Here is a 27,681-nt window from a genome sequence, read left to right on the forward strand (position 1 = left end):
TTAGTTTACCGGTTCCCTACCACTTTTAAACCAAAGTTCTTACGGTCATGTAATTTTACTATTCTAATAAACCAAAGTTCATGCTTTCGCCATCTTATTTGGCCTCAAATCAAGGCATAGAGCTCAAAACTTAGGAAAAAGATCGGAGGAGTACAGGTAATTACAACAAGTTGTTCACTCGTGCATGAAGTAATGCTATGTTTGCACTAGCATTAATTTTCTAGCGTTTAATGTTACAGATTAATACCACTGCTATAATACAATAGCATATGTACCTTGCTACAGCGTGTATGCTTGCCACCTCATGTAGCACCGTACACCTGCAAGCTCATGCGCCACCGTTACATGTATGCCTGCCACCACATCTATGCTTTTTGTGGGCATGTAACAGGTATTTTGCTCATTGTGCCTTCTAGTATTCCGCTGCTCACCATTTTCTTCTGCTTCTCCTCCATTGACAACGATCTCTCCTCCATTGACAACGATCTCCATATCTCCGCCTCGTCGGCCATCTCTGAGACTGTCTCGGCTGTGGCGGGATCTCTCCTCCATTGACAACGATCTCCATATGTCTCGGCTGTGGCGGGATCTCTCCTCCATTGACAACGATCTCCATATCTCCGCCTCGTCCGCCATTCAGGTAAATCAATTTAAATCCTGCATACTTCTTTGCTGTTCTTTGATGTACGGAAGCCCTTGCAGATGGTAAACCTGAGCAAATCATCCATGATTAGTGTTCCTGTAATGTAGTAAACTGAATACCAAATTTTCACATCGTTTTTTTATTTACATATTTGATTGCGCTATTAACATTCAGTATTCAATTTTGCTGAATACATTTTTCAGAGAATCAGCTGCGTGGTTTATGATATGTTTTACTGTTTTTACAGGTTCTAACGCCAAGTACGCTAGATATAGACGACCTGAAATGCAGCTGGTTTATTCATTTGATTTGGCGTGCAGGTATAGTACCTAAGCTCATGCAGGGTTTATAAGACTACTCTTTATTTCTCTGTCCAATGCTTTGCTCTAGCTTGGAGGAACGTCTGAAGATTTCATATGCATCCTCCTCTTTAGACCTGAGATGAGCATACGTTCATGTTGATATTTGCAATGCTGTGTATACTTATAAATACAAAGGCTTGATGGACGAATCACCCTAGTAGAATTTATCTCCCAGTTTCCCTGAATCTAGTGAGCATTTCTGTTGTTGAAAAGTTTCCCTTTCAATTTATAACTGGTTTTTACCTGATTGTTCTACTCATCATTTCTGCAGATGTATGGAATGACTGAGATGAGTGGTTCAGTCATAAAGAGCGAAGGAAACGACATCAAGCATTACGGTTCAGTAGGCATACTAGTCCCTAATGTGGAGGCTAAGGTAGTTGATATTGTAACGGGGAAGCCCTTGCCTCCCAACAGAAGAGGCGAATTATGCTTCCGAGGCCCTATGGTCATGAAAGGTAAAAACACATTAGGATATAATGTAAAATATGTATGAGATTATATGAATTTTATTAGCATCCTTCAAGATTTTTATGAGCATAAAACAGTTACACCATCTGTAAAATTAAATCCACTACTAAGCTATGATTTTACTCTGAATTGACATATAACTTACCTATTTTCCTTTGTAAAGCCCACATTAGATCCTTTAGGGATCTCCTAGGAAAGTAGCGCCTTCATTTGTTCTGGATAGAGTAGAAGGATAATTTCATGCTAGCCATCACCGTTTTTCCACCAGAGTTTCATTTCTGAACTGTCAAAATTTGATCTGATCAGCTTCTGAATCTCTACAGAATACTACAAGAACAAAGAAGCTACATCATCGGCTATAGATTCAGAAGGTTGGTTGCACTCTGGAGATATTTGTCGTGTCAATGAAGAAGGGCAAGTATATATTGTAGACAGACTAAAAGAGCTTCTGCTGTGCAATCCACAGATTGAAGACTCTGCAGTAATACCGTGAGATTTCCCAGTTCTCCATTTGTTTCATTTGGTTGCATATACATATGTTCACACCGATATAGCGTTCTTCCATCACTACTCCATGCATCTACCTTATAACACAATGCCCCATTCGCTGGTAGATTTACTATCGCTGGTCAAGAAGGGACTCTCTGGTGGCAGGCACACTGAATTTCTCTGGTTATTTCCCAATCTAGCGTTGGCAAGAATCGTCTGGCAAGAATCGTTAAGCAGAGGCGAAGGTGCATGGAGTGCCCCAATTGTGTTGGGCATTTTTCAATGGGAAAATACCAAAACCAGACAAACAAACACCACAGAGCCAATGCTCTGTTTCATTTCATCCAGGATCTTTGCACAGGGAACCTCTTAAAAGCAAATATACTCATAACAGAGTATTACACAACCAAAAAAAACATTTTCTATTGCTTTAAAAAAAACTGTTACAAGCTTCATCCTCTTTTACTATGAGGGATTTTCCAAAAACAACATTCAACCAAAACTCTGTTTTCACCTGAGAAATTACTGTGCTGGGTTTACTGCTGTAAAACCCCTTTTACATTCACTGCAGTGAAAAACACTTTACTGCTGTAAAATAAAATTTACATATGCATACAAATGCGCTCCACCATTTTCCTTATGCACTACTGTGCAAAACCACACATGGTTTTTCGCTACTCCTCCGTTTTACGATGGCCAACACAAAAAAAATTACATCACAAAAAAAACTCACACCCCTGTTCTTGTTTTTCTACACACTGCTGTGTGTTTCCCATTTACCACAAAAATTACATACTCCACTGCTGTGAAAATTACATAATCTTCTGTTTTACAATGGGGGCCAAAAACAATTACATCACCTGTTTCATATCTCGCATTGCTGTGCGTTTACAAAAATTTTGCTCCACCGAGCGCAGCCACCACTCTCGCTATCTTCGTCGTGCACAGGCACAATTACACCCATACATAAAAAAACTACAGCCCTCACTTACATAACAATATATAAAAAACATATATAAAACTATACGCCCATACCCATATTAATGGGTCTCCACCAAAACTACGTATATATAAAAAAATATGATAATGTGCCCATAACCATTTAAAGGGGCCACCAAAAATTACGTACAACCACCAACTCCATTAATTCTTCCATTCTCGGCGGTCAACAAAAAAACAAATACTCCACGCAAAATTAATTCGCTGCAGGCCCGTATGCACCTTCAGAGATCGACGGCTGAGGACGCGCGAGGAGATCAGACGGCTGACAAGAATATCGGGTGGCCTTACCTGTCTGAGCGATAGCACCCGAGAAAATGACGCTTGCTTATGTCATGCGGGTGACACGCGTCGCCTCCATATTATATCGGAGCTCCTTGCCTAAATATTCCGCCGTCGCCAAATCGCTCCGAGAAAATTCCGGTGCCGAATTCCGGTCAATCCACCGCGCTGCTGAGTAGGCATCCAGCGCTGCTCTGGTTTTGGGTGCGTAGTTGAAATTAGATTTCAACACTCCCCTTTAATTTCAACTGCTGGGCATTCAATCTTACCCAAACACTTCCTCACATCGAGGGATTCACCAACACTGCTGTTACAAAGACATCTTCCTCACATAGAGGGATTCACCAACTGCTTCTGATGCAGTTCACAAACAAACAAAGTTGTCTTCCTCTTAATAGAGGGATTAACCTGAAACTGTGCTTAAGAGCACCTTCCTCATGACAGAGGGATTCACCATTACAATGTGCTGAAGAGCACCTTCCTCATGACAGAGGGATTCACTAATGACAATGTGCTGAAAAGCACCTTCCTCTTTAACAGAGGGTTTCACCAAATGACTGCTTCAAATGCAGTTCCAAAACAAACAATCATTGCACTGCTGTGTGTGCAAACTCATTACAATGTTCTTTTATGCTGCTGCATATTCTCTGCTGCACTGTTGTGCCATCTTCTTTGCTGCGTCTACCCCACACTGCTGTGTCTACACTTGCTGTTGTGTTGCTGCACTTCACTTACATTTCTTTGCAAACTCTGCATTGCTGTGCATTCTTCAAAGACAGAATACTCTGTCTTTTCTGGAACAATTACTCTGTCCCACCTTACAAATTTACACTGCTGTGTGTAAACATTTCTTACATTCACAACTTTCATTTTTTCAACAAAAAACTTCATGCTGCTGCATTTTCTTATTTGCATTGCTGTGTGCTTCTCCTTCTTGTCGTCACGCTGCTGTCCATAACTTCTCATTTCTTCAACAAAACTTCATGTTGCTGCATTTTTCATATTCACTGCTGTCCATACCCATAACCATAGACTGTCATCCCTGGGTTTTATTTGCTGCTGCGTTGCTTCTGCAATTTGCACTGTGGCTGCCTTTTGTTTCATCATACTGTTGTGTGCCCATACACTAACTCTTTACTCTCCATTACTTGCACATAGAGAGAAATCATCCTCACGCTGTTTTGCGCTGCATTCTCCACACAAAAAAAAACACGGGCTGTTACTTTTTACACCCTTGCTTCACACAATCTTCAATTTCATTTTTTTAATTACACAATGCATTGCTGTGCAATTCCTTTCATTTTTCTGCTGCCACACATTATCAGTCACCCATCTGCATTAAAAATCTGCTGTCCTTGTTTTTCTTTATGCATTTCTTTGCATGTTGCATTGCATAAAAAACATTACATTTTTTTACTGCTGTGTAACAAAAATTTCATTGCATTCTCAGCCACTGGGCATTTACGTTCTGCTGCGTTTTGCCTTCTTCTCATTTTCTTCTCACTGCTTTGCATTTTCATTCCCAATACAAAACATTTCATCTCTGTTGCATATTACCTTTTAGAGGGATTAACAAAGATTTCATTTGCAACTGCTGCGCTGCAATACATCCTCCATCAACAAATGACTGTTAATACAGTTCAGCAAATAAAAAATTACAAGTTCCCCTTTAATGTGTGCTTGTCTTCTTTTAGCAGACTCTTCTCAAAACAAATTTAGATCCACTGGGGAGTTCAAGGGGTTTTCAGATTGTATTACCTTCCTTCTCCATACTTGTGTAACTTTCTTCTTTTGCATGGGTCTAGCTTGTGTAAGAGCCCATGTCAAGTTACAATCTCGTGCCATATGCCCAATGTTATGACACTTGAAACATTCTACATTTTTCATGAATGACATTTCATGATTTCTTCTAAAATTGTCTCTTGGAGGTTTTCGGAGACCACAACATTTATCTTTATGAAATGCTCTACAGTGTTTTGCCATATGACCAAAGTTTGAGCAAGCATAACAATAACCATAAAATGAACTTTGGTACCTGGGAGATGGAGGTTTTCTTGATGTACTTCTGAAGCCTTGCTGCCTTGAGATCCTTTGATGATAACCATTGCATCTTGCCTCTTTGACATCAGCTACATTTCTTCTTGGAGCTGGTTTTCTACTTGGAGGAGGATTCCTTCTATTGCAGCCTTCATTTTTCTCCTTGCCTTTGCTGGAACTAGGAGCTTCACAACTTCTTTCTGGCTTCTTCACATCTCCTTTGCTTAAAGCATCTTCATCCTTGTTTGAGGGTTCACCTACATACCCAAGTCCTGATTTATCAAATGGAGATCTATGATAGCTGAGCATGTCATCCAAAGCTTGAGAGCTCTTCATGATTTTGTTCATCCCTTCAACCTTTTTCTTGAGGAGGACAATCTCTTCTTCCAATCTTTCACATTCATTATTCTTCTTTGTAAGTTGTTCCTCAGTTTCTTCCTTGCTACGAGTAGCTTCAGCTGCTGCTATTTTGAAGGAGATAATATCTGTCTTCATTTTGGAGATTTCTTCATCTTTTGCTTGACTGCTCTTCATTTTCTTTTCAGCTCCTTGTGCCTGCTTCCTGGCTTCTTGTAGTTCGGACTTAAGGGAGGAGACCTCTACCTTGTACTGTCCAATCTCTTCTACAAGCTTATTCACTCTCATGTGCCTTTGTTCAAGTTGACTTGTCAAGGCATCTGCCTGCTTCTTTGCTTCATTCAGCTGATTTGTCATGGATATGACTTCTTCATGATGTTTCTTCTTGCATTGGTCAAGCTCCTTCTTAAGCTTGGCAAGCTCTTCATCCCTTTCTTTTACTTGAAGCTTGATGAGGTCAAGCTTTTCATTCTCAGCTTCTATGATGGGTTCTTCTTGACTCATTGTCATGGTCAGTGCTCCCTTTGCATGAAGTTCATGCAGTCTGTCCCATATATCCTTTGCTGATGAGTATTTTCCTAGATTCTTCTTCACAGAATCAGGCAGTCCATCCAAGATAGTCTTTGCTGCTTGTGCATCATACTCCATGGATTCTTTATCCATCTTGCTGTCATCAATCATTGACTCCCAGACTTCAATCCCCTCAGACATTAGGAAAGCCCTCATCATTATTTCCCATACATCAAAGTTTCCATCAAACTTTGGGGTTTCAAATAAAATGTATTCAAATGGATTGCCTTCTAGTTTAGTAGAGGGGGGAGACACATTTTTAACAGGCCTGGAGGCTTTCTTCTTTGACCTTGCCATTCTTATCTAGGCTTTAAATACTTGATTGTGTTTTCTTTTAAATCACTGACTGTTCCTTTAACAATAACAGAAAGGAAAGCTTTGAAAAATACCTTAACCCTTTTGGCTGTGGCTTTACACTGATGGAGAAGTTTTCTCTGCTGCAACAAGAATCTTTCCTTCAGCTTCTTTGACACTTTTAAAGAGCCTGAACCAGCTCTGTCACCATCAAAGAGCCTGGACTAGCTCCGATACCACTGTTGGGCATTTTTCAATGGGAAAATACCAAAACCAGACAAACAAACACCACAGAGCCAATGCTCTGTTTCATTTCATCTAGGATCTTTGCACAGGGAACCTCTTAAAAGCAAATATACTCATAACAGAGTATTACACAACCAAAAAAAACATTTTCTATTGCTTTAAAAAAAACTGTTACAAGCTTCATCCTCTTTTACTATGAGGGATTTTCCAAAAACAACATTCAACCAAAACTCTGTTTTCACCTGAGAAATTACTGTGCTGGGTTTACTGCTGTAAAACCCCTTTTACATTCACTGCAGTGAAAAACACTTTACTGCTGTAAAATAAAATTTACATATGCATACAAATGCGCTCCACCATTTTCCTTATGCACTGCTGTGCAAAACCACACATGGTTTTTCGCTACTCCTCCGTTTTACGATGGCCAACACAAAAAAAATTACATCACAAAAAAAACTCACACCCCTGTTCTTGTTTTTCTACACACTGCTGTGTGTTTCCCATTTACCACAAAAATTACATACTCCACTGCTGTGAAAATTACATAATCTTCTGTTTTACAATGGGGGCCAAAAACAATTACATCACCTGTTTCATATCTCGCACTGCTGTGCGTTTACAAAAATTTTGCTCCACCGAGCGCAACCACCACTCTCGCTACCTTCGTCGTGCACAGGCACAATTACACCCATACATAAAAAAACTACAGCCCTCACTTACATAACAATATATAAAAAACATATATAAAACTATACGCCCATACCCATATTAATGGGTCTCCACCAAAACTACGTATATATAAAAAAAATATGATAATGTGCCCATAACCATTTAAAGGGGCCACCAAAAATTACGTACAACCACCAACTCCATTAATTCTTCCATTCTCGGCGGTCAACAAAAAAACAAACACTCCACGCAAAATTAATTCGCTGCAGGCCCGTATGCACCTTCAGAGATCGACGGTTGAGGACGCGCGAGGAGATCAGACGGCTGACAAGAATATCGGGTGGCCTTACCTGTCTGAGCGATAGCACCCGAGAAAATGACGCTTGCTTATGTCATGCGGGTGACACGCGTCGCCTCCATATTATATCGGAGCTCCTTGCCTGAATATTCCGCCGTCGCCAAATCGCTCCGAGAAAATTCCGGTGCCGAATTCCGGTCAATCCACCGCGCTGCTGAGTAGGCATCCGGCGCTGCTCTGGTTTTGGGTGCGTAGTTGAAATTAGATTTCAACAAATTCTGCACTGGATGGTCTGATGGACCTGAATTCATAACACAATGCCCCATTCGCTGGTAGATTTACTATCGCTGGTCAAGAAGGGACTCTCTGGTGGCAGGCACACTGAATTTCTCTGGTTATTTCCCAATCTAGCGTTGGCAAGAATCATCTGGCAACTGGAATGATATAATGTGACAGATCACCTCCCTGCTGCGAAGCACATGGCTTGCATGCAATGCACGTGGTAAGGGAGAGAGCTCTCAAGGTGCTGCTGATTAGTTACGTGAGTCGGTTGGTTTTTGTGTGTTGGCCCATTGGAATTGCCTTTGTTGTCCAACAAATCGTTGGCAAACTCAAAATGTAATATATTGTGTTACACATTGATGTGATAATTGCTTTATTTCATCTTATAATCTTTCATTTAATATTTGCTTCGTTGGCAAACTCAAAATTTAATATATTGTGTTACACATTGATGTGATAATTGCTTTATTTCATCTTATAATCTTTCATTTAATATTTGCTTTTGTGAGGTTGGAATAGTCAGTAAACTTCATGCTTACAGTGCATGGGTAATCGAATGGGCACATTTTTTACAAGGTAGTGTTTTCCCTTAAAAATACTGACTTTTAGTAAAATTGTTAGAAGCAAAGATATAGTTATTTTTAGAAAGTAACGCCCCCTTAAATCATGTCTTTGGCATAGTTTCGCTTGCTGCCTTGTATTCATAGCTTCGGAATATTTGGTTCTGAAACCCTTCTTCCGAAATGTTTTGCCATGTCATTTTAATGCTATTCCAATATGTAAGGGCAGTATGTCTGTCAGGCCTAGCATGGCGGGAACTGGAAAGTCAGGAACATGAATATTTGCTTTTCAGGATAGACTACGCACAATCCCAAAACTTTGTATCAGAAGCTCTACAGCTAGGCCAAAGCCTGTTAACTATTTTTTAACAGTGATAAGAGGTAATCATGCAAGGATTCCGAGGACTATGGAAGGATCTTTACCTTTCTATTGATATCTTCGATTAATCTGAATCATATGAGGCGAATCCTACCAATTCAGATACTATAGAGAATTAACACTACCTTTACTTCTTTAGTGCTTACCCTCTTATGACACCAAAATAAGAATTGCTTATCGGACTCTTTCTAACTAGTCAATGGCTTGGCATTTCGCTATCACACATCCCACCTTGTAGACCCGGCCCCGCGAAGGATAGCTAACTGGCTTGTTGGATGTATTTCTATATTTAATAAGAGTGCTGGATCTATTGCATAACCAACTGAAGAATCAATAGCTAAGTATGGTAGGTCTACTCCTGGGTATGGATATGCAGCTGCTCGTGCATCTTTCACACAAGCAACCACTGATGAAACCACTCAAAGGTGGTGGTGCAACTGATGCTACTGATGCTTAAAAGAATTATAAAGAGTCCCGTTCCTGTATGTCATGTACATTGTTGCTGGGCAACTCTTTAATGCAGTGGCACACTCATATTATAAAACTTTAGCTATGATAACTTTATATTCTTATAATTTTAAGTTTTTACAATGGTCCAATTTATAATTTTCTGTTTTACGCTTTTATAACTTTATATTCTATAAAATGCAAGACTTTAAGTTCGCACGTTAATTCCTTTGATTCAAAACACATTGATTTCAATCAGCGGCCTCAAAAGTAACTTGTAAAAGTAACTTGGCAGGGACTTGCTGCGATGCAGCTTCTCTTGTTATTGGATAATTAATTTGTTAAAATTTAATGGTGCCAAAATCAACAGTAAGCATATACAACATCCACATTTAATATCCATTAACCGGCTACTTATTTTCAAAAAAAAATAATCATTACATCGTAACTGTCCGCTGCAACAGAACAACCGGCACCCTGTAATGCACCATAAATCCACCAATCACAGTGATTGAATGCCGGGCGGGGCACACCCATAAATGTCGCTTCAAGGTAAGGAAAGAGGAGATGTCGCCAATTACAGATGGAATGCCGGTCGGCGCGCACCCATTTTGTTGGGCCCCACACTGCGCTTGGCCACCCCTGAAGAAATAAAACGAATTCAATTAAAGGGGTAACGTCCGTAAAGGTTTTTTGGTCTATTCAATGCTCTTTGTATGGATGTTTCCCAGAAATAAATGGTGTCACCAACCAATGACACAAAGGGCGTGGTAGTGGGAAAAACATAAAAATGCAGTGCCCCTAAAAGATTATACACTTTTGCTTCCTTCCGGTGGATCGACGGCAGTTCCTATTTCCACCTCCATAGCAAAGTTAATGCTATGGAGGTACACCCTTTGACAGCGGCAGCACCGTAACGAGAGTTTTGGTTGCATGTTTTGGACCCATATCCATGCATGATACCATGACCTATGTACATGCATTTTCTGGTAGCTTCGTCACTCCAACTCCGGGAGGCTACACGGTTCAGCGTAATCAATGCAAGTAATCACGGCATTAATGTTATTCAAATAACGAGCCCATTCAAATTTGAATTCAAGCGCCCAAAATTCAGCGCTCATCCATATTTCAGCAACCACATTTCGAATTCCTTCAGAATAGCAGTCTCCAACACATGAGAAAATCCACCGGCAGGCCGGTTTGGCCAGTCGGGCCGATCCTACCCTCTTCGTTGCTCTCTTTGTCTCCTTCAAATACAATGGTTGATTCGAATTTTCTACAGCGGGGCAAGCAGGCAGAGGTAAAGTCTGCAAGGGAATGCTTGCAGTGGCTTGATTCACAAGCGCCGTCCACAGTGCTATACGTTTCGTTCGGAACTCAGAATTGCATATCGTTGTCAAACATGAGGGCGCTAGCTCTGGGGCTAGAATCGAGCCAACAGCCTTTTATTTGGGTCGTCAGGCCTCCGCTGGAGGCCCCGCTCAATTCAGAGTTCTCGACAGAGTTTCTTCCGGAGGGATTTGAAGAGCGAGTGAAGGAAAAGAAAGCAGGATTGCTTATCAGAAAATGGGCGCCTCAGCTGCTAATCCTGTCCCATCCTTCAACCGGAGGGTTCCTTAGTCACTGTGGATGGAATTCGGTGCTGGAGAGCCTAAGCCGAGGAGTGCCCATCATCGGATGGCCCATGGCAGCCGACCAGTTCGCGAATTCGAAGCTGCTAGAGGAGGAAGTTGGGGTGTGCATCGAGATGTGGAGGGGCAAAGAGGGAGAGCTGAAACGCGGGACGGTGGAAAGAAGAGTAGGAATGTTGATGAAGGAAGAAAATGGCAATCGAGTGAGAAAGAGAGCCAGGGAGATGAGCGATGCGGCTTTGAAGGCAGTGAGTGAAGATAAAGACGGAGGGAAGAAAGGGTCATCTGTGTGTGCTGTGGATGACATGATAAGAGAGCTTACAATAGGATACCAGGCCTAGAGTTGTGTTGTGTATGTAACCCGTCTTCCTCGTTCAGTGCTAGATTTGCATTTTAGCAGAAATTGAATCATAAAGATTATGTGTCTCACAAAAAATATACAGTATGGAATGCTCCTGAGGCCCTTTCCAACTTGTGACAGATCTGATGTTAAATTTGCACCCTGCTGAAGACGTTTTTTCCATGCGCCTTGGCGCTCAGGTTTCTGCATATATGTAACTGTCCCACTTGCCAACTAATGGCGGCTATCATGTTTTGTTTGTTCTCATGTTTATTCCATATTTCTGCTGCTGCAGACAGTATATCTTTTTGACAACAGGCCGAAGTATGTGCACTCATACTCTATGCCTTATGCTTTGTTTCTGCTCTCCTCTATAATTCTCTCATGTCGCCCCATGCGCAGTCTATCTCCTCTATTATATTCCCTTATGTCGTCCCATGCGCAGTCTTCTCTCTATATCATGCACTCATACAGTTTACTATCTACAAATACAACTACAGGCGCGCTCATCTGGATCTCCAAGCATATGATCCATTATGTAACATGACCAATATATCTTTCTCAATATATAACATGCTGATTTTTTCCTTCTGAAAAAAACTAAAATGTTTCAATTTCTATGATCTGTATCGGAATTTGATGAGACCTATGTGTAGTGCAATTCAAGTTGTGTGATCTGTGTAAGAATTAGAGGAAACCAAATAACTTTAGTGACTAGATCTCTGTCCGAATTAGATGAATGCAAAGTGGGCCTTGTAAGAATCCAATAAATTTTATTTGGGTTTGTTTTAGGCAGTGGCGTTTGACAAGAAATTTTATTTATTTTTGCTTGCGTTTGCTTTAGGTGATTTTTATATAATAAGAAACTCTATTATAATTTAGTTTGCTGGTGAAATGAGTAGCTGAAAACTTATTATTAGTCGCTATGTCATTTTTTCACTCTGCACCTCACTAGTTTTGAACTCACTTATTTTCAGAGGGATTATGTTTGGGATCTGGTATTGGTTACAACTCACTAGTTTTGAACTCACTTATTTTCAGAGGGATTATGTTTGTTTAATCTTGTATTGATTAAACAAATAAATAAAAATTAATACATATATGAAATTTTCCCAATCCAAAATTATTCCTGTATATGATTAATGCGATAGTTACGGTCTTCTCTAGTTTTGAACTTGAACTAAATTTAGGACCCTTCAATGCAACGACTTTAGGAATTACTAAATCTAAGTCTGATTTCTACGTAATGCAAATTTCTGCAGTGTTATATTTTCTTTCCGCATGCTCTTTCAATGCAACGACATGGGGAATTACTAAATCTAAGTCTGATCTGATTTCTACTCAATGCAAATTCCTGCAGGATTATATTTTCTTTCCGAATGCTTCTCCAAATAGTTGTAAGTAAACCTACTGTTAATGAAGAGTCTCAATTATCCATTTACAAGCCATTTCATCTATCAATTCTTTTGACATTACCACATGAAAATTTTGCAAGTAACGGTAATGTGACATATATTATTATCTTAAAGAAAATAAGAAGCTAATCTCTTTTGTATTAATTTCATTTTTCCATTTCCGATCAATTTTTATGATTCTAGAGGATATTTAACAAAATATTAATGTTTTTTTTATAATTATATTTAACAATTTAATTTCATTTCAGTTTTCCATATCTGAGCAATTTCTATGATTCAAGAGGATATTTAACAAAATATTAATGTTTTTTTACAATTATATTTAACAATTTTATTTTATTTTATTTTTCCATACCTGATCAATTTTTATGATTCAAGAGGATATTTAACAAAATATTAATGTTTTTTTACAATTATATTTAACAATTTAATTTATTTTTCTAAGGCTCATGGACATATAGCTTTGTTGAAGCTTTGGAGAGGGAGATCGTTTGAAAGCTAAAAGATCAGATGTATGGAAAAATGAACTTTTTTTAGTGAAAAGTAATTGATCACATGTTTGCTTAGCATATGTTCTTTTTCATAACAATTTGTATATAAATGTGGTTCCCTGCGTGTTTAAATATAAAAATGGCAACTAGTTTATCTTTGTTTTTACAACATTTTCAGTCAACATCTTTTATCAAATAATACTATGTTTTAGGGGAGATGTGATAAAAGGTCTTTAAGCTTGGGAGCCTAATTTAATGTTTGTAACATCTTTGGCCTCCATGCCATATTTGGTGATTGTGTTATCTTCTACTCCCAACTTTTAAGTGAGTGCTCATATCATAGTTTCTTCTTCATATGATAATAATAAGATTGAAAATTCACCCCCTCCTATGGACCTTCATCCAGTCTATCCTATTGAACTTGTCCTTGCACCAATGCCACAGTTTCCTAGATGGATCTGTACAACATGAGAATCAACAAGTGATCTTGTTGATGATCTTTCAAGATAGCATCATACATGTACATAATTTTGATGAGCCTCCTCTCTTTTCACTCAAATTTCGAAGACTCATTGTCTAGAAACATTTGGCGAAGCTTCAATCCATTTAGATTGGAACACATAAATGAATGAATAATATTATTGATTAATGGTGAGCTATATTTAGTATCATGTACCTCTTCCAAAATGAAAAAAATAATAATAATAAATAAATAAATTGTCAAATGTAAATTGGTGTATGGAACTAAGTATACATTAGCTGGAAATGTTGAAAATACAAAAGGCTCGATTAATTGCCAACAATTTTATTAGGGACAAAAGATTAACTAAAACTTTGTCTTTTTGGAAAAAATGAATTCCATTTTCTTTGTTCTAATCATTATTGCTTCACATAAATGGGAGGTTCGTCAAATGGATGTTTGAGTCCACCTTCTTGCATGGGGATTTGCATGAAGAAATTTACATGGAACAACCTTCTAGATATATTTAGTGTTGTTTATTGCCTTAAGAAATCCCTTTATGGAATTAAGCAAACTCACCAAGCTTGATATGTATTATTAATTTATTTGGTTTCCCTAGGCCAACGATGCCTTGTTGACCATTCACTATTGTTTATTTCATCATTATTCCTCTATTTGCATATTTTTTAGAGTCTTTAATTGGTTGTTTGCAAGTTTCCTTCAAAAAAATCATAGATTGCCCATGATTTTTCGTCAAAGAACCTACAATGATCTTCAAAAGGGACTATAAAATAATTAGCATCCTTTAAATGGAAGCTCTAGAGAAAAGAACATGGGATACATACCCCTATACAATTTGTATCTCCATCAGTAACTAACAAAAATATTTTTCCATGGTATATATATGAGTTATTTGTTATCCGAAGAGGGAAGAGACCATAAAGAGCATGGATATACTGGGATAATTCTTAAAAGCTCAACCTTGGATTATAATTGCTTTCCCCTCATTAAAACCCCCAGGTTCTGAGCTTGTTTTAGTTTTAAGTTGGGTCAAAACATTTCTTAGTTTTCTCAACCAGAGTGAAGTTGAATATAGTAAGTGGAACAAGTAGATGAGTAGTCTATATAAGAGGAACTCGGAGTTAGGGGGCAAGGCACGAACATCATAAATCAAGTGTAAAGTTTTATTTGTTGTACACATTAAATTAATATCCCTCCTCAGGGACCATTTTGTAATATGTTTGATTATTTACTTTTGATTTATAATTTGAAGATCAGTGAACTCCCTAATGTTAGTTAGAATCAACATATTATCAAATTATGTTATTGTATTAAATATTTATCATAATTCATGTTTATATTCTTAATTGGATTCGAGGGTGGCATGTTCTATGTTTTATGGGTTGAGGTTAGAACTATGAGAAATGGATTAGCCATTTGATCATGTGGGTTTCTATCATCTTATCTTAGGTAGTATATATTTTAATGACCCTTTGATCTTAAAAAGTAGTTAGTGTTCTTTAATTCACTACGTTAGTGATTCAATTCTAGTCACTAGGAATTTTCCTTAAAACAAAAAGGGCAACTCCATTGGGAATAAATGTGTGAATTCTTCCTAGTAAGTTTTATTTACTCTAGTTTCCCAACTTTCTAAGCTTGGTCTAATTTATCTTGTAATTTTCCCTATTGTTGGTATAGAACTAAAATATTGTATTTCCTAACCTATCTTTTGGAATTTTTTCTCTTCCAAGTTAGTGCATGTCATTGTTTTTAGTTACAATGGTAAGTGCCTACATCTTTCCTTCAAAGAATCCATAGACACACATAGATTTCTTTAAAGCAACATCTCAACAATGTACACTATATTTTGAAGATTTGCAAATATTTCCTATAAATTAAAAATCTTTGAAAGCCTAAGATTTACTTCCCCTATTTTAGTATTTTCTACAAAATTGAAAGATCTAATTCTCATTTCGAGAAATTTGACATATTCCACAGGTTTGACATTAATTTATATGAAATATAAAATTGTATATGCAAAATACAAAAATATTTTCTTTGGCTCATTTTTAGGAATCTTTTAAAAAGTTTGATTTGGAAATGATTACACTTTACAATTAGTGTTACCATTTACAATTACCTTTTTTTGTATTCTTTTTATTTGAGAATCATATTTTTCTCATTTATGCATTGCTCTCAATAAAAATGTCAATAAAAACAATTTCAATCTAAAATCAATGTAGACATTTTCTTTGATAGAAAACCATCAATAATCTAAAATTTTAAGGCTTTGGTTATATTTGGAGAGTCAATTTCCAAGGTTAAAAATACTTAAACTAAAAAAATTAAATACTATATTTGTGGGTTCCTTGTCCCACATACAAGAGGTCTTATACAACAATTTGGTGTCTAACTTAGCCATTACCTTACAATTAGATTATTCTCAACATAGATCCATGTGAACCTTGGATCTATCAAGCACCGAGGGATCAAACATATTGAGATGCAAGTTTGAAGAAAGATTAGGGCCTCCAGAAATTTGATCTCTCTTGACACTTACTAGATATGGGGTCAGCATGGATCTAAGCTGGTTTAATGTGTGTGTGTGTGAGTGTGCATGTGTGTCAACTCCACGCTGAGCATGTAACAAGTTACACATTTCCTTCATTTTGAGTATTGCACTAATAAAATGATTTAATTATAAGAAATTCTTATTTTGATTTGTTTGATATAATATATACATAATTGACATTGAAATTTTTTACTTGAGATAGCCATTGAAATATTTTATTTGACCCACATCCTCCACATTAAAATGTTATTTTTGTTATTAAAATATTTTTAAATACATGTTCCCCTCATATTAAGAAATAGAGAACCATGGGATAAAAATAAACTCTCACAATGCGTGTGTGTATGTGTTAAAATGTTAGAAGTCGACTCCATATTAAAAATTGAAATAATTACAAATCTCCCTCTTTCCTTCAATTAAAAAGCACATAGATATATTAAACAGTGGGAAAACCTATCATAACTCAATTTTCAAACCAATAGTGGGGACGGTGCGTGAGTGTATGTGTTAAAATGTTAGAAGTCGACTCCATAATATACCTTCAATTAAAAAGCACTTATATACATATACATATACATATACATATACATATACATATATATATATATTAAAGAATGGGAAAACCTATCATAACTCAATTCTCAAACCAATAGTGAGAAAAGTCATCATTTCCTGTTATCATCAAATGTACGTTGACTCATCATTGTTATTCAAAGAAAACCACACCACCTATAATTACTCTTTGGTGGTCTGCCTCTTGGTTTTGGGTTGTTGAGTTGTTTCCTTACATCTGAGGAAAACAAACTATTAGCCAAGCAAAAGCAGTTTCAGGGCAACATAACAATATTTTACACATTGAAATATTTTGTTTATAAACCATATCGAATTTTTTTTTATTAATATTTATTGATGTTACATATCAATTCCATATTAATAATTGAGTAAATTATACAACGCCTACACAATGGAAAGTGAAAGAGTAAGAAAAAATTTAATTTCAATTACTTTATTTTTCTTGGTATTTTAATCACATTAATTTTCATGAGCTTCATAGTTAACTGGGTGTTGGTCAAGTCCTAAAACCCCATAGGATGAACGAGTTTATACCTATGCAATTTAAATAAGATTAAAAATGAAAAGCATTTTCTTTTAAATTGTTCATTTTATACTCGCATTCGATCTAATATTCAAAATATTTCTCTCTACCACTCTTCTTTATCGTTTAAGTCAATATAACTACAATGATATAGAAATATTGCTCACTTCTTCCGTATATGCCCAGTTTCTATATATGTGCACATCTTCCGTATATGCCCAGTTTCCGTATATGCGCACATCTTCCGTATATGCCCAGTTTTCGTATATGCACACATTTTCCGTATATGCCCAGTTTCCGTATATGCGCACATTTTCCGTATATGCCTAGTTTCCGTATATGCCCAGTTTCTGTATATGCACACATCTTCCGTATATGCCCAGTTTCCGTATATGCGCACATCTTCCGTATATGCCCAGTTTCTGTATATGTGCACATCTTCCGTATATGCCCAGTTTCCGTATATGCGCACATCTTCCGTATATGCCCAGTTTCCGTATGCGCACATCTTCCGTATATGCCCAGTTTCCGTATATGCCCAGTTTCCGTATATGCCCACATCTTCTGTATATGCCCAGTTTCCGTATATGCCCACATCTTCCGTATATGCCCAGTTTCTGTATATGCGCACATCTTCCGTATATGCCCAGTTTCCGTATATGCGCAGTTTCCGTATATGCACACATCTTCCGTATATGCCCAGTTTTCGTATATGCACACATCTTCCGTATATGCCCAGTTTCCGTATATGCGGACATCTTCCGTATATGCCCAGTTTCCGTATATGCGCACATCTTCCGTATATGCCCAGTTTCCGTATATGCACACATCTTCCGTATATGCCCAGTTTCCATATATGCACACATCTTCCGTATATGCCCAGTTTCCGTATATGCACACATCTTCCGTATATGCCCAGTTTCCGTATATGCGCACATCTTCCGTATATGCCCAGTTTCCGTATATGCACACACCTTCCGTATATGCCCAGTTTCCGTATATGCACACATCTTCCGTATATGCCCAGTTTCCGTATATGCGCACATCTTCCGTATATGCCCCAGTTTCCGTATATGCCCAGTTTCCGTATATGCACACATCTTCCGTATATGCCCAGTTTCCGTATATGCGCACATCTTCCGTATATGCCCAGTTTCCGTATATACCCAGTTTCCGTATATGCACACATCTTCCGTATATGCCCAGTTTCCGTATATGCGCACATCTTCCGTATATGCCCAGTTTCCGTATATGCGCACATCTTTCGTATATGCCCAGTTTCCGTATATGCGCACATCTTCCGTATATGCCCACATCTTCCGTATATGCCCAGTTTCCGTATATGCGCACATCTTCCGTATATGCCCAGTTTCCGTATATGCACACATCTTCCGTATATGCCCAGTTTCCGTATATGCGCACATCTTCCGTATATGCCCACATCTTCCGTATATGCTCACATCTTCTGTATATGCCCAGTTTCCGTATATGCGCACATCTTCCGTATATGCCCAGTTTTCGTATATGCACACATCTTCCGTATATGCACACATCTTTCGTATATGCCCAGGTTCCGTATATGTGCACATCTTCTGTATATGCACCATGTTCCTTTCACCATAAATCCGATGTATGATACTAATTACCAATTAGAATGATATCATAATAGTCAATTGATTCATATGCAACAAACACCATTAGCCTCTATCATGCAAAGCATAACTTATACTAGTTAATGATACCAATTCTCAATGCATAATCTCATACTCAAATATTAACTTGAGTATACTCCCCTTGTGGTCATGCTCCCTCTTTGTGTTAGGAATAAGACCTCTTTGTGTTAGGTCCCTTTTGTTGGCACCTTTCCTGTTATCCACCATAAGACCAAGTCATGGCGACCATTGGCTTAGGCCCTAGGCACTAAGCCCTTTTAAGTCTTATAGGAGGCCTTTTTCCTTTGTTAATGGGTCCACGTCATTGGTCACGTTTTTAGGCGAATGACCACCCAGGGAGCTCCATCCTTTGGGTTGATGGGTTGTCATTCGCCTAAAAACGTGACCAATGACGTGGATCAATTAACAAAGGAAAAAGGCCTCCTATAGGACTTAAAAGGGCTTAGTGCCTAGGGCCTAAGACAATGGTCGCCATGACTCGGTCTTAATGGTGGATAACAGGAAAGGTGCCAACAAAAGGGACCTAACACAAAGAGGTCTTATTCCTAACACAAAGAGGAAGCATGACCACAAGGGGAGTATACTCAAGTCAATATTTGGGTATGAGATTATGCATTGAGAATTGGTATCATTAACTAGTATAAGTTATGCTTTGCATGATAGAGGCTAATGGTGTTTGTTGCATATGAATCAATTGACTATTATGATATCATTCTAATTGGTAATTAGTATCATACATCGGATTTATGGTGAAAGGAACATGGTGCATATACAGAAGATGTGCGCATATACGGAACCTGGGCATATACGAAAGATGTGTGCATATACGGAAGATGTGTGCATATACGAAAACTGGGCATATACGGAAGATGTGCGCATATACGGAAACTGGGCATATACAGAAGATGTGAGCATATACGGAAGATGTGGGCATATACGGAAGATGTGCGCATATACGGAAACTGGGCATATACGGAAGATGTGTGCATATACGGAAACTGGGCATATACGGAAGATGTGCGCATATACGGAAACTGGGCATATACGGAAGATGTGGGCATATACGGAAGATGTGCGCATATACGGAAACTGGGCATATACGGAAGATGTGCGCATATATGGAAACTGGGCATATACGGAAGATGTGCGCATATACGGAAACTGGGAAACTGGGCATATACGAAAGATGTGGGCATATACGGAAGATGTGCGCATATACGGAAACTGGGCATATACGGAAGATGTGCGCATATATGGAAACTGGGCATATACGGAAGATGTGCGCATATACGGAAACTGGGCATATACGGAAGATGTGTGCATATACAGAAACTGGGCATATATGGAAACTGGGCATATACGGAAGATGTGCGCATATACGGAAACTGGGCATATACGGAAGATGTGTGCATATACGGAAACTGGGCATATACGGAAGATGTGGGCATATACGGAAACTGGGGCATATACGGAAGATGTGCGCATATACGGAAACTGGGCATATACGGAAGATGTGTGCATATACGGAAACTGGGCATATACGGAAGGTGTGTGCATATACGGAAACTGGGCATATACGGAAACTGGGCATATACGGAAGATGTGCGCATATACGGAAACTGGGCATATACAGAAGATGTGTGCATATACGGAAACTGGGCATATACGGAAGATGTGTGCATATATGGAAACTGGGCATATACGGAAGATGTGTGCATATACGGAAACTGGGCATATACGGAAGATGTGCGCATATACGGAAACTGGGCATATATGGAAGATGTCCGCATATACGGAAACTGGACATATACGGAAGATGTGTGCATATACGGAAACTGGGCATATACGGAAGATGTGTGCATATACGGAAACTGGGCATATACGGAAGATGTGGGCATATACGGAAACTGGGCATATACGGAAGATTCACGCATATACGGAAACTGGGCATATACGGAAGATGTGCGCATACGGAAACTGGGCATATACGGAAGATGTGCGCATATACGGAAACTTGGCATATACGAAAGATGTGCACATATACAGAAACTGGGCATATACGGAAGATGTGCGCATATACGGAAACTGGGCATATACGGAAGATGTGTGCATATACAGAAACTGGGCATATACGGAAACTAGGCATATACGGAAAATGTGCGCATATACGGAAACTGGGCATATACGGAAGATGTGTGCATATACGGAAACTGGGCATATACGGAAGATGTGCGCATATACGGAAACTGGGCATATACGGAAGATGTGCACATATACAGAAACTGGGCATATACGGAAGAAGTGAGCAATATTTCTATATCATTGTAGTTATATTGACTTAAACGATAAAGAAGGGTGGTAGAGAGAAATATTTTGAATATTAGATCGAATGCGAGTATAAAATGAACAATTTAAAAGAAAATGCTTTTCATTTTTAATCTTATTTAAATTGCATAGGTATAAACTCGTTCATCCTATGGGGTTTTAGGACTTGACCAACACCCAGTTAACTATGAAGCTCATGAAAATTAATGTGATTAAAATACCAAGAAAAATAAAGTAATTGAAATTAAATTTTTTCTTACTCTTTCACTTTCCATTGTGTAGGCGTTGTATAATTTACTCAATTATTAATATGGAATTGATATGTAACATCAATAAATATTAATAAAAAAAAATTCAATGTGGTTTATAAACAAAATATTTCAATGTGTAAAATATTGTTATGTTGCCCTAAAACTGCTTTTGCTTGGCTAATAGTTTGTTTTCCTCAGATGTAAGGAAACAACTCAACAACCCAAAACCAAGAGGCATTTGGCAAGAGTGAAAATTTGGCCCTTTACAGACCACCAAAGAGTAATTATAGGTGGTGTGGTTTTCTTTGAATAACAATGATGAGTCAACGTACATTTGTGGATAACAGGAAATAATGACTTTTCTCACTATTGGTTTGAGAATTGAGTTATGATAGGTTTTCCCATTCTTTAATATATATATATATATGTATATGTATATGTATATAAGTGCTTTTTAATTGAAGGTATAATGGAGATTTGTAATTATTTCAATGTTTATTATGGAGTCGACTTCTAACATTTTAACACATACACTCACGCACCGTCCCCACTATTGGTTTGAAAATTGAGTTATGATAGGTCATTCGCCTAAAAACGTGACCAATGACGTGGACCCATTAACAAAGGAAAAAGGCCTCCTATAGGACTTAAAAGGGCTTAGTGCCTAGGGCCTAAGCCAATGGTCGCCATGACTTGGTCTTATGGTGGATAACAGGAAAGGTGCCAACAAAAGGGACCTAACACAAAGAGGTTTTATTCCTAACACAAAGAGGGAGCATGACCACAAGGGGAGTATACTCAAGTCAATATTTGAGTATGAGATTATGCATTGAGAATTGGTATCATTAACTAGTATAAGTTATGCTTTGCATGATAGAGGCTAATGGTGTTTGTTGCATATGAATCAATTGACTATTATGATATCATTCTAATTGGTAATTAGTATCATACATCGGATTTATGGTGAAAGGAACATGGTGCATATACAGAAGATGTGCACATATACGGAACCTGGGCATATACGAAAGATGTGTGCATATACGGAAGATGTGTGCATATACGAAAACTGGGCATATACGGAAGATGTGCGCATATACAGAAACTGGGCATATACAGAAGATGTGAGCATATACGGAAGATGTGGGCATATACGGAAGATGTGCGCATATACGGAAACTGGGCATATACGGAAGATGTGTGCATATACGGAAACTGGGCATATACGGAAGATGTGCGCATATACGGAAACTGGGCATATACGGAAGATGTGGGCATATACGGAAGATGTGCGCATATACGGAAACTGGGCATATACGGAAGATGTGCGCATATACGGAAACTGGGCATATACGGAAGATGTGTGCATATACGGAAACTGGGTATATACGGAAACTGGGCATATACGGAAGATGTGCGCATATACGGAAACTGGGCATATACGGAAGATGTGCGCATATACGGAAACTGGTGCATATACGGAAGATGTGCGCATATACGGAAACTGGGCATATACGGAAGATGTGTGCATATACGGAAACTGGGCATATACGGAAGGTGTGTGCATATACGGAAACTGGGCATATACGGAAGATGTGCGCATATACGGAAACTGGGCATATACAGAAGATGTGTGCATATACGGAAACTGGGCATATACGGAAGATGTCCGCATATACGGAAACTGGGCATATACGGAAGATGTCCGCATATACGGAAACTGGGCATATACGGAAGATGTGTGCATATACGGAAACTGGGCATATACGGAAGATGTGTGCATATACGGAAGATGTGCGCATATACGGAAACTGGGCATATACGGAAGATGTGGGCATATACGGAAACTGGGCATATACAGAAGATGTGGGCATATACGGAAACTGGGCATATACGGAAGATTCGCGCATATACGGAAACTGGGCATATACGGAAGATGTGCGCATACGGAAACTGGGCATATACGGAAGATGTGCGCATATACGGAAACTGGGCATATACGGAAGATGTGCACATATACAGAAACTGGGCATATACGGAAGATGTGCGCATATACGGAAACTGGGCATATACGGAAGATGTGTGCATATACAAAAACTGGGCATATACGGAAACTAGGCATATACGGAAAATGTGCGCATATACGGAAACTGGGCATATACGGAAGATGTGTGCATATACGAAAACTGGGCATATACGGAAGATGTGCGCATATACGGAAACTGGGCATATACGGAAGATGTGCACATATATAGAAACTGGGCATATACGGAAGAAGTGAGCAATATTTCTATATCATTGTAGTTATATTGACTTAAACGATAAAGAAGGGTGGTAGAGAGAAATATTTTGAATATTAGATCGAATGCGAGTATAAAATGAACAATTTAAAAGAAAATGCTTTTCATTTTTAATCTTATTTAAATTGCATAGGTATAAACTCGTTCATCCTATGGGGTTTTAGGACTTGAGCAACACCCAGTTAACTATGAAGCTCATGAAAATTAATGTGATTAAAATACCAAGAAAAATAAAGTAATTGAAATTAAATTTTTTCTTACTCTTTCACTTTCCATTGTGTAGGCGTTGTATAATTTACTCAATTATTAATATGGAATTGATATGTAACATCAATAAATATTAATAAAAAAAAATTCGATATGGTTTATAAACAAAATATTTCAATGTGTAAAATATTGTTATGTTGCCCTGAAACTGCTTTTGCTTGGCTAATAGTTTGTTTTCCTCAGATGTAAGGAAACAACTCAACAACCCAAAACCAAGAGGCAGACCACCAAAGAGTAATTATAGGTGGTGTGGTTTTCTTTGAATAACAATGATGAGTCAACGTACATTTGATGATAACAGGAAATGATGACTTTTCTCACTATTGGTTTGAGAATTGAGTTATGATAGGTTTTCCCATTCTTTAATATATATATATATATATATATATATATATATATATAGATGTATATGTATATGTATATAAGTGCTTTTTAATTGAAGGTATAATGGAGATTTGTAATTATTTCAATGTTTATTATGGAGTCGACTTCTAACATTTTAACACATACACTCACGCACCGTCCCCACTATTGGTTTGAAAATTGAGTTATGATAGGTTTTCTCACTGTTTAATATATCTATGTGCTTTTTAATTGAAGGAAAGAGGGAGATTTGTAATTATTTCAATTTTTAATATGGAGTCGACTTCTAACATTTTAACACATACACACACGCATTGTGAGAGTTTATTTTTATCCCATGGTTCTCTATTTCTTAATATGAGGGGAACATGTATTTAAAAATATTTTAATAACAAAAATAACATTTTAATGTGGAGGATGTGGGTCAAATAAAATATTTCAATGGCTATCTCAAGTAAAAAATTTCAATGTCAATTATGTATATATTATATCAAACAAATCAAAATAAGAATTTCTTATAATTAAATCATTTTATTAGTGCAATACTCAAAATGAAGGAAATGTGTAACTTGTTACATGCTCAGCGTGGAGTTGACACACATGCACACTCACACACACACACATTAAACCAGCTTAGATCCATGCTGACCCCATATCTAGTAAGTGTCAAGAGAGATCAAATTTCTGGAGGCCCTAATCTTTCTTCAAACTTGCATCTCAATATGTTTGATCCCTCGGTGCTTGATAGATCCAAGGTTCACATGGATCTATGTTGAGAATAATCTAATTGTAAGGTAATGGCTAAGTTAGACACCAAATTGTTGTATAAGACCTCTTGTATGTGGGACAAGGAACCCACAAATATAGTATTTAATTTTTTTAGTTTAAGTATTTTTAACCTTGGAAATTGACTCTCCAAATATAACCAAAGCCTTAAAATTTTAGATTATTGATGGTTTTCTATCAAAGAAAATGTCTACATTGATTTTAGATTGAAATTGTTTTTATTGACATTTTTATTGAGAGCAATGCATAAATGAGAAAAATATGATTCTCAAATAAAAAGAATACAAAAAAAGGTAATTGTAAATGGTAACACTAATTGTAAAGTGTAATCATTTCCAAATCAAACTTTTTAAAAGATTCCTAAAAATGAGCCAAAGAAAATATTTTTGTATTTTGCATATACAATTTTATATTTCATATAAATTAATGTCAAACCTGTGGAATATGTCAAATTTCTCGAAATGAGAATTAGATCTTTCAATTTTGTAGAAAATACTAAAATAGGGGAAGTAAATCTTAGGCTTTCGAAGATTTTTAATTTATAGGAAATATTTGCAAATCTTCAAAATATAGTGTACATTGTTGAGAGGTTGCTTTAAAGAAATCTATGTGTGTCTATGGATTCTTTGAAGGAAAGATGTAGGCACTTACCATTGTAACTAAAAACAATGACATGCACTAACTTGGAAGAGAAAAAATTCCAAAAGATAGGTTAGGAAATACAATATTTTAGTTCTATACCAACAATAGGGAAAATTACAAGATAAATTAGACCGAGCTTAGAAAGTTGGGAAACTAGAGTAAATAAAACTTACTAGGAAGAATTCACACATTTATTCCCAATGGAGTTGCCCTTTTTGTTTTAAGGAAAATTCCTAGTGACTAGAATTGAATCACTAACGTAGTGAATTAAAGAACACTAACTACTTTTTAAGATCAAAGGGTCATTAAAATATATACTACCTAAGATAAGATGATAGAAACCCACATGATCAAATGGCTAATCCATTTCTCATAGTTCTAACCTCAACCCATAAAACATAGAACATGCCACCCTCGAATCCAATTAAGAATATAAATATGAATTATGATAAATATTTAATACAATAACATAATTTGATAATATGTTGATTCTAACTAACATTAGGGAGTTCACTGATCTTCAAATTATAAATCAAAAGTAAATAATCAAACATATTACAAAATGGTCCCTGAGGAGGGATATTAATTTAATGTGTACAACAAATAAAACTTTACACTTGATTTATGATGTTCGTGCCTTGCCCCCTAACTCCGAGTTCCTCTTATATAGACTACTCATCTACTTGTTCCACTTACTATATTCAACTTCACTATGGTTGAGAAAACTAAGAAATGTTTTGACCCAACTTAAAACTAAAACAAGCTCAGAACCTGGGGGCTTTAATGAGGGGAAAGCAATTATAATCCAAGGTTGAGCTTTTAAGAATTATCCCAGTATATCCATGCTCTTTATGGTCTCTTCCCTCTTCGGATAACAAATAACTCATATATATACAATGGAAAAATATTTTTGTTAGTTACTGATGGAGATACAAATTGTATAGGGGTATGTATCCCATGTTCTTTTCTCTAGAGCTTCCATTTAAAGGATGCTAATTATTTTATAGTCCCTTTTGAAGATCATTGTAGGTTCTTTGACGAAAAATCATGGGCAATCTATGATTTTTTTGAAGGAAACTTGCAAACAACCAATTAAAGACTCTAAAAACTATGCAAATAGAGGAATAATGATGAAATAAACAATAGTGAATGGTCAACAAGGCATCGTTGGCCTAGGGAAACCAAATAAATTAATAATACATATCAAGCTTGGTGAGTTTGCTTAATGCCATAAAGGGATTTCTTAAGGCAATAAACAACACTAAATATATCTAGAAGGTTGTTCCATGTAAATTTCTTCATGCAAATCCCCATGCAAGAAGGTGGACTCAAACATCCATTTGACGAACCTCCCATTTATGTGAAGCAATAATGATTAGAACAAAGAAAATGGAATTCATTTTTTCCAAAAAGACAAAGTTTTAGTTAATCTTTTGTCCCTAATAAAATTGTTGGCAATTAATCGAGCCTTTTGTATTTTCAACATTTCCAGCTAATGTATACTTAGTTCCATACACCAATTTACATTTGACAATTTATTTATTATTATTATTATTATTATTTTCATTTTGGAAGAGGTACATGATACTAAATATAGCTCACCATTAATGAATAATATTATTCATTCATTTATGTGTTCCAATCTAAATGGATTGAAGCTTCGCCAAATGTTTCTAGACGACGAGTC

The 27,681-nt window shown here is 37.2% G+C and overlaps 1 protein-coding gene and 1 pseudogene across 1 annotated transcript; both read left to right on the forward strand.

Moving 5' to 3' along the window:
* The first annotated feature begins 1,281 nt into the window (after positions 1-1,281).
* On the forward strand, positions 1,282-2,199 carry LOC149229948 (beta-phenylalanine coenzyme A ligase-like). Its single transcript, XM_089375957.1, has 3 exons — positions 1,282-1,463; positions 1,800-1,965; positions 2,091-2,199. The coding sequence occupies exons 1-3, from the start codon at positions 1,286-1,288 to the stop codon at positions 2,137-2,139; spliced, it is 393 nt and encodes a 130-aa protein (XP_089232083.1). The 5' UTR covers positions 1,282-1,285; the 3' UTR covers positions 2,140-2,199.
* An 8,444-nt stretch (positions 2,200-10,643) lies between these two features.
* LOC149229949 (UDP-glycosyltransferase 92A1 pseudogene) lies at positions 10,644-11,357 on the forward strand (annotated as a pseudogene).
* Positions 11,358-27,681: the final 16,324 nt, after the last annotated feature.

This window comes from Pinus tabuliformis, chromosome J, assembly GCF_031772625.1.
Source record: "Pinus tabuliformis cultivar Carrire ecotype Pingquan chromosome J, CPIR1, whole genome shotgun sequence".
Lineage (NCBI taxonomy): Eukaryota > Viridiplantae > Streptophyta > Pinopsida > Pinales > Pinaceae > Pinus > Pinus tabuliformis.

Coding starts and splice junctions, on each gene's coding strand:
- LOC149229948 (XM_089375957.1), top strand. CDS start 1,286: ATGACTGAGATGAGTGGTTCAGTCATAAAGAGCGAAGGAAACGACATC. Junction 1,464..1,799: donor AGGCCCTATGGTCATGAAAG/GTAAAAACACAT, acceptor GAATCTCTACAG/AATACTACAAGAACAAAGAA. Junction 1,966..2,090: donor GAAGACTCTGCAGTAATACC/GTGAGATTTCCC, acceptor ATTCGCTGGTAG/ATTTACTATCGCTGGTCAAG.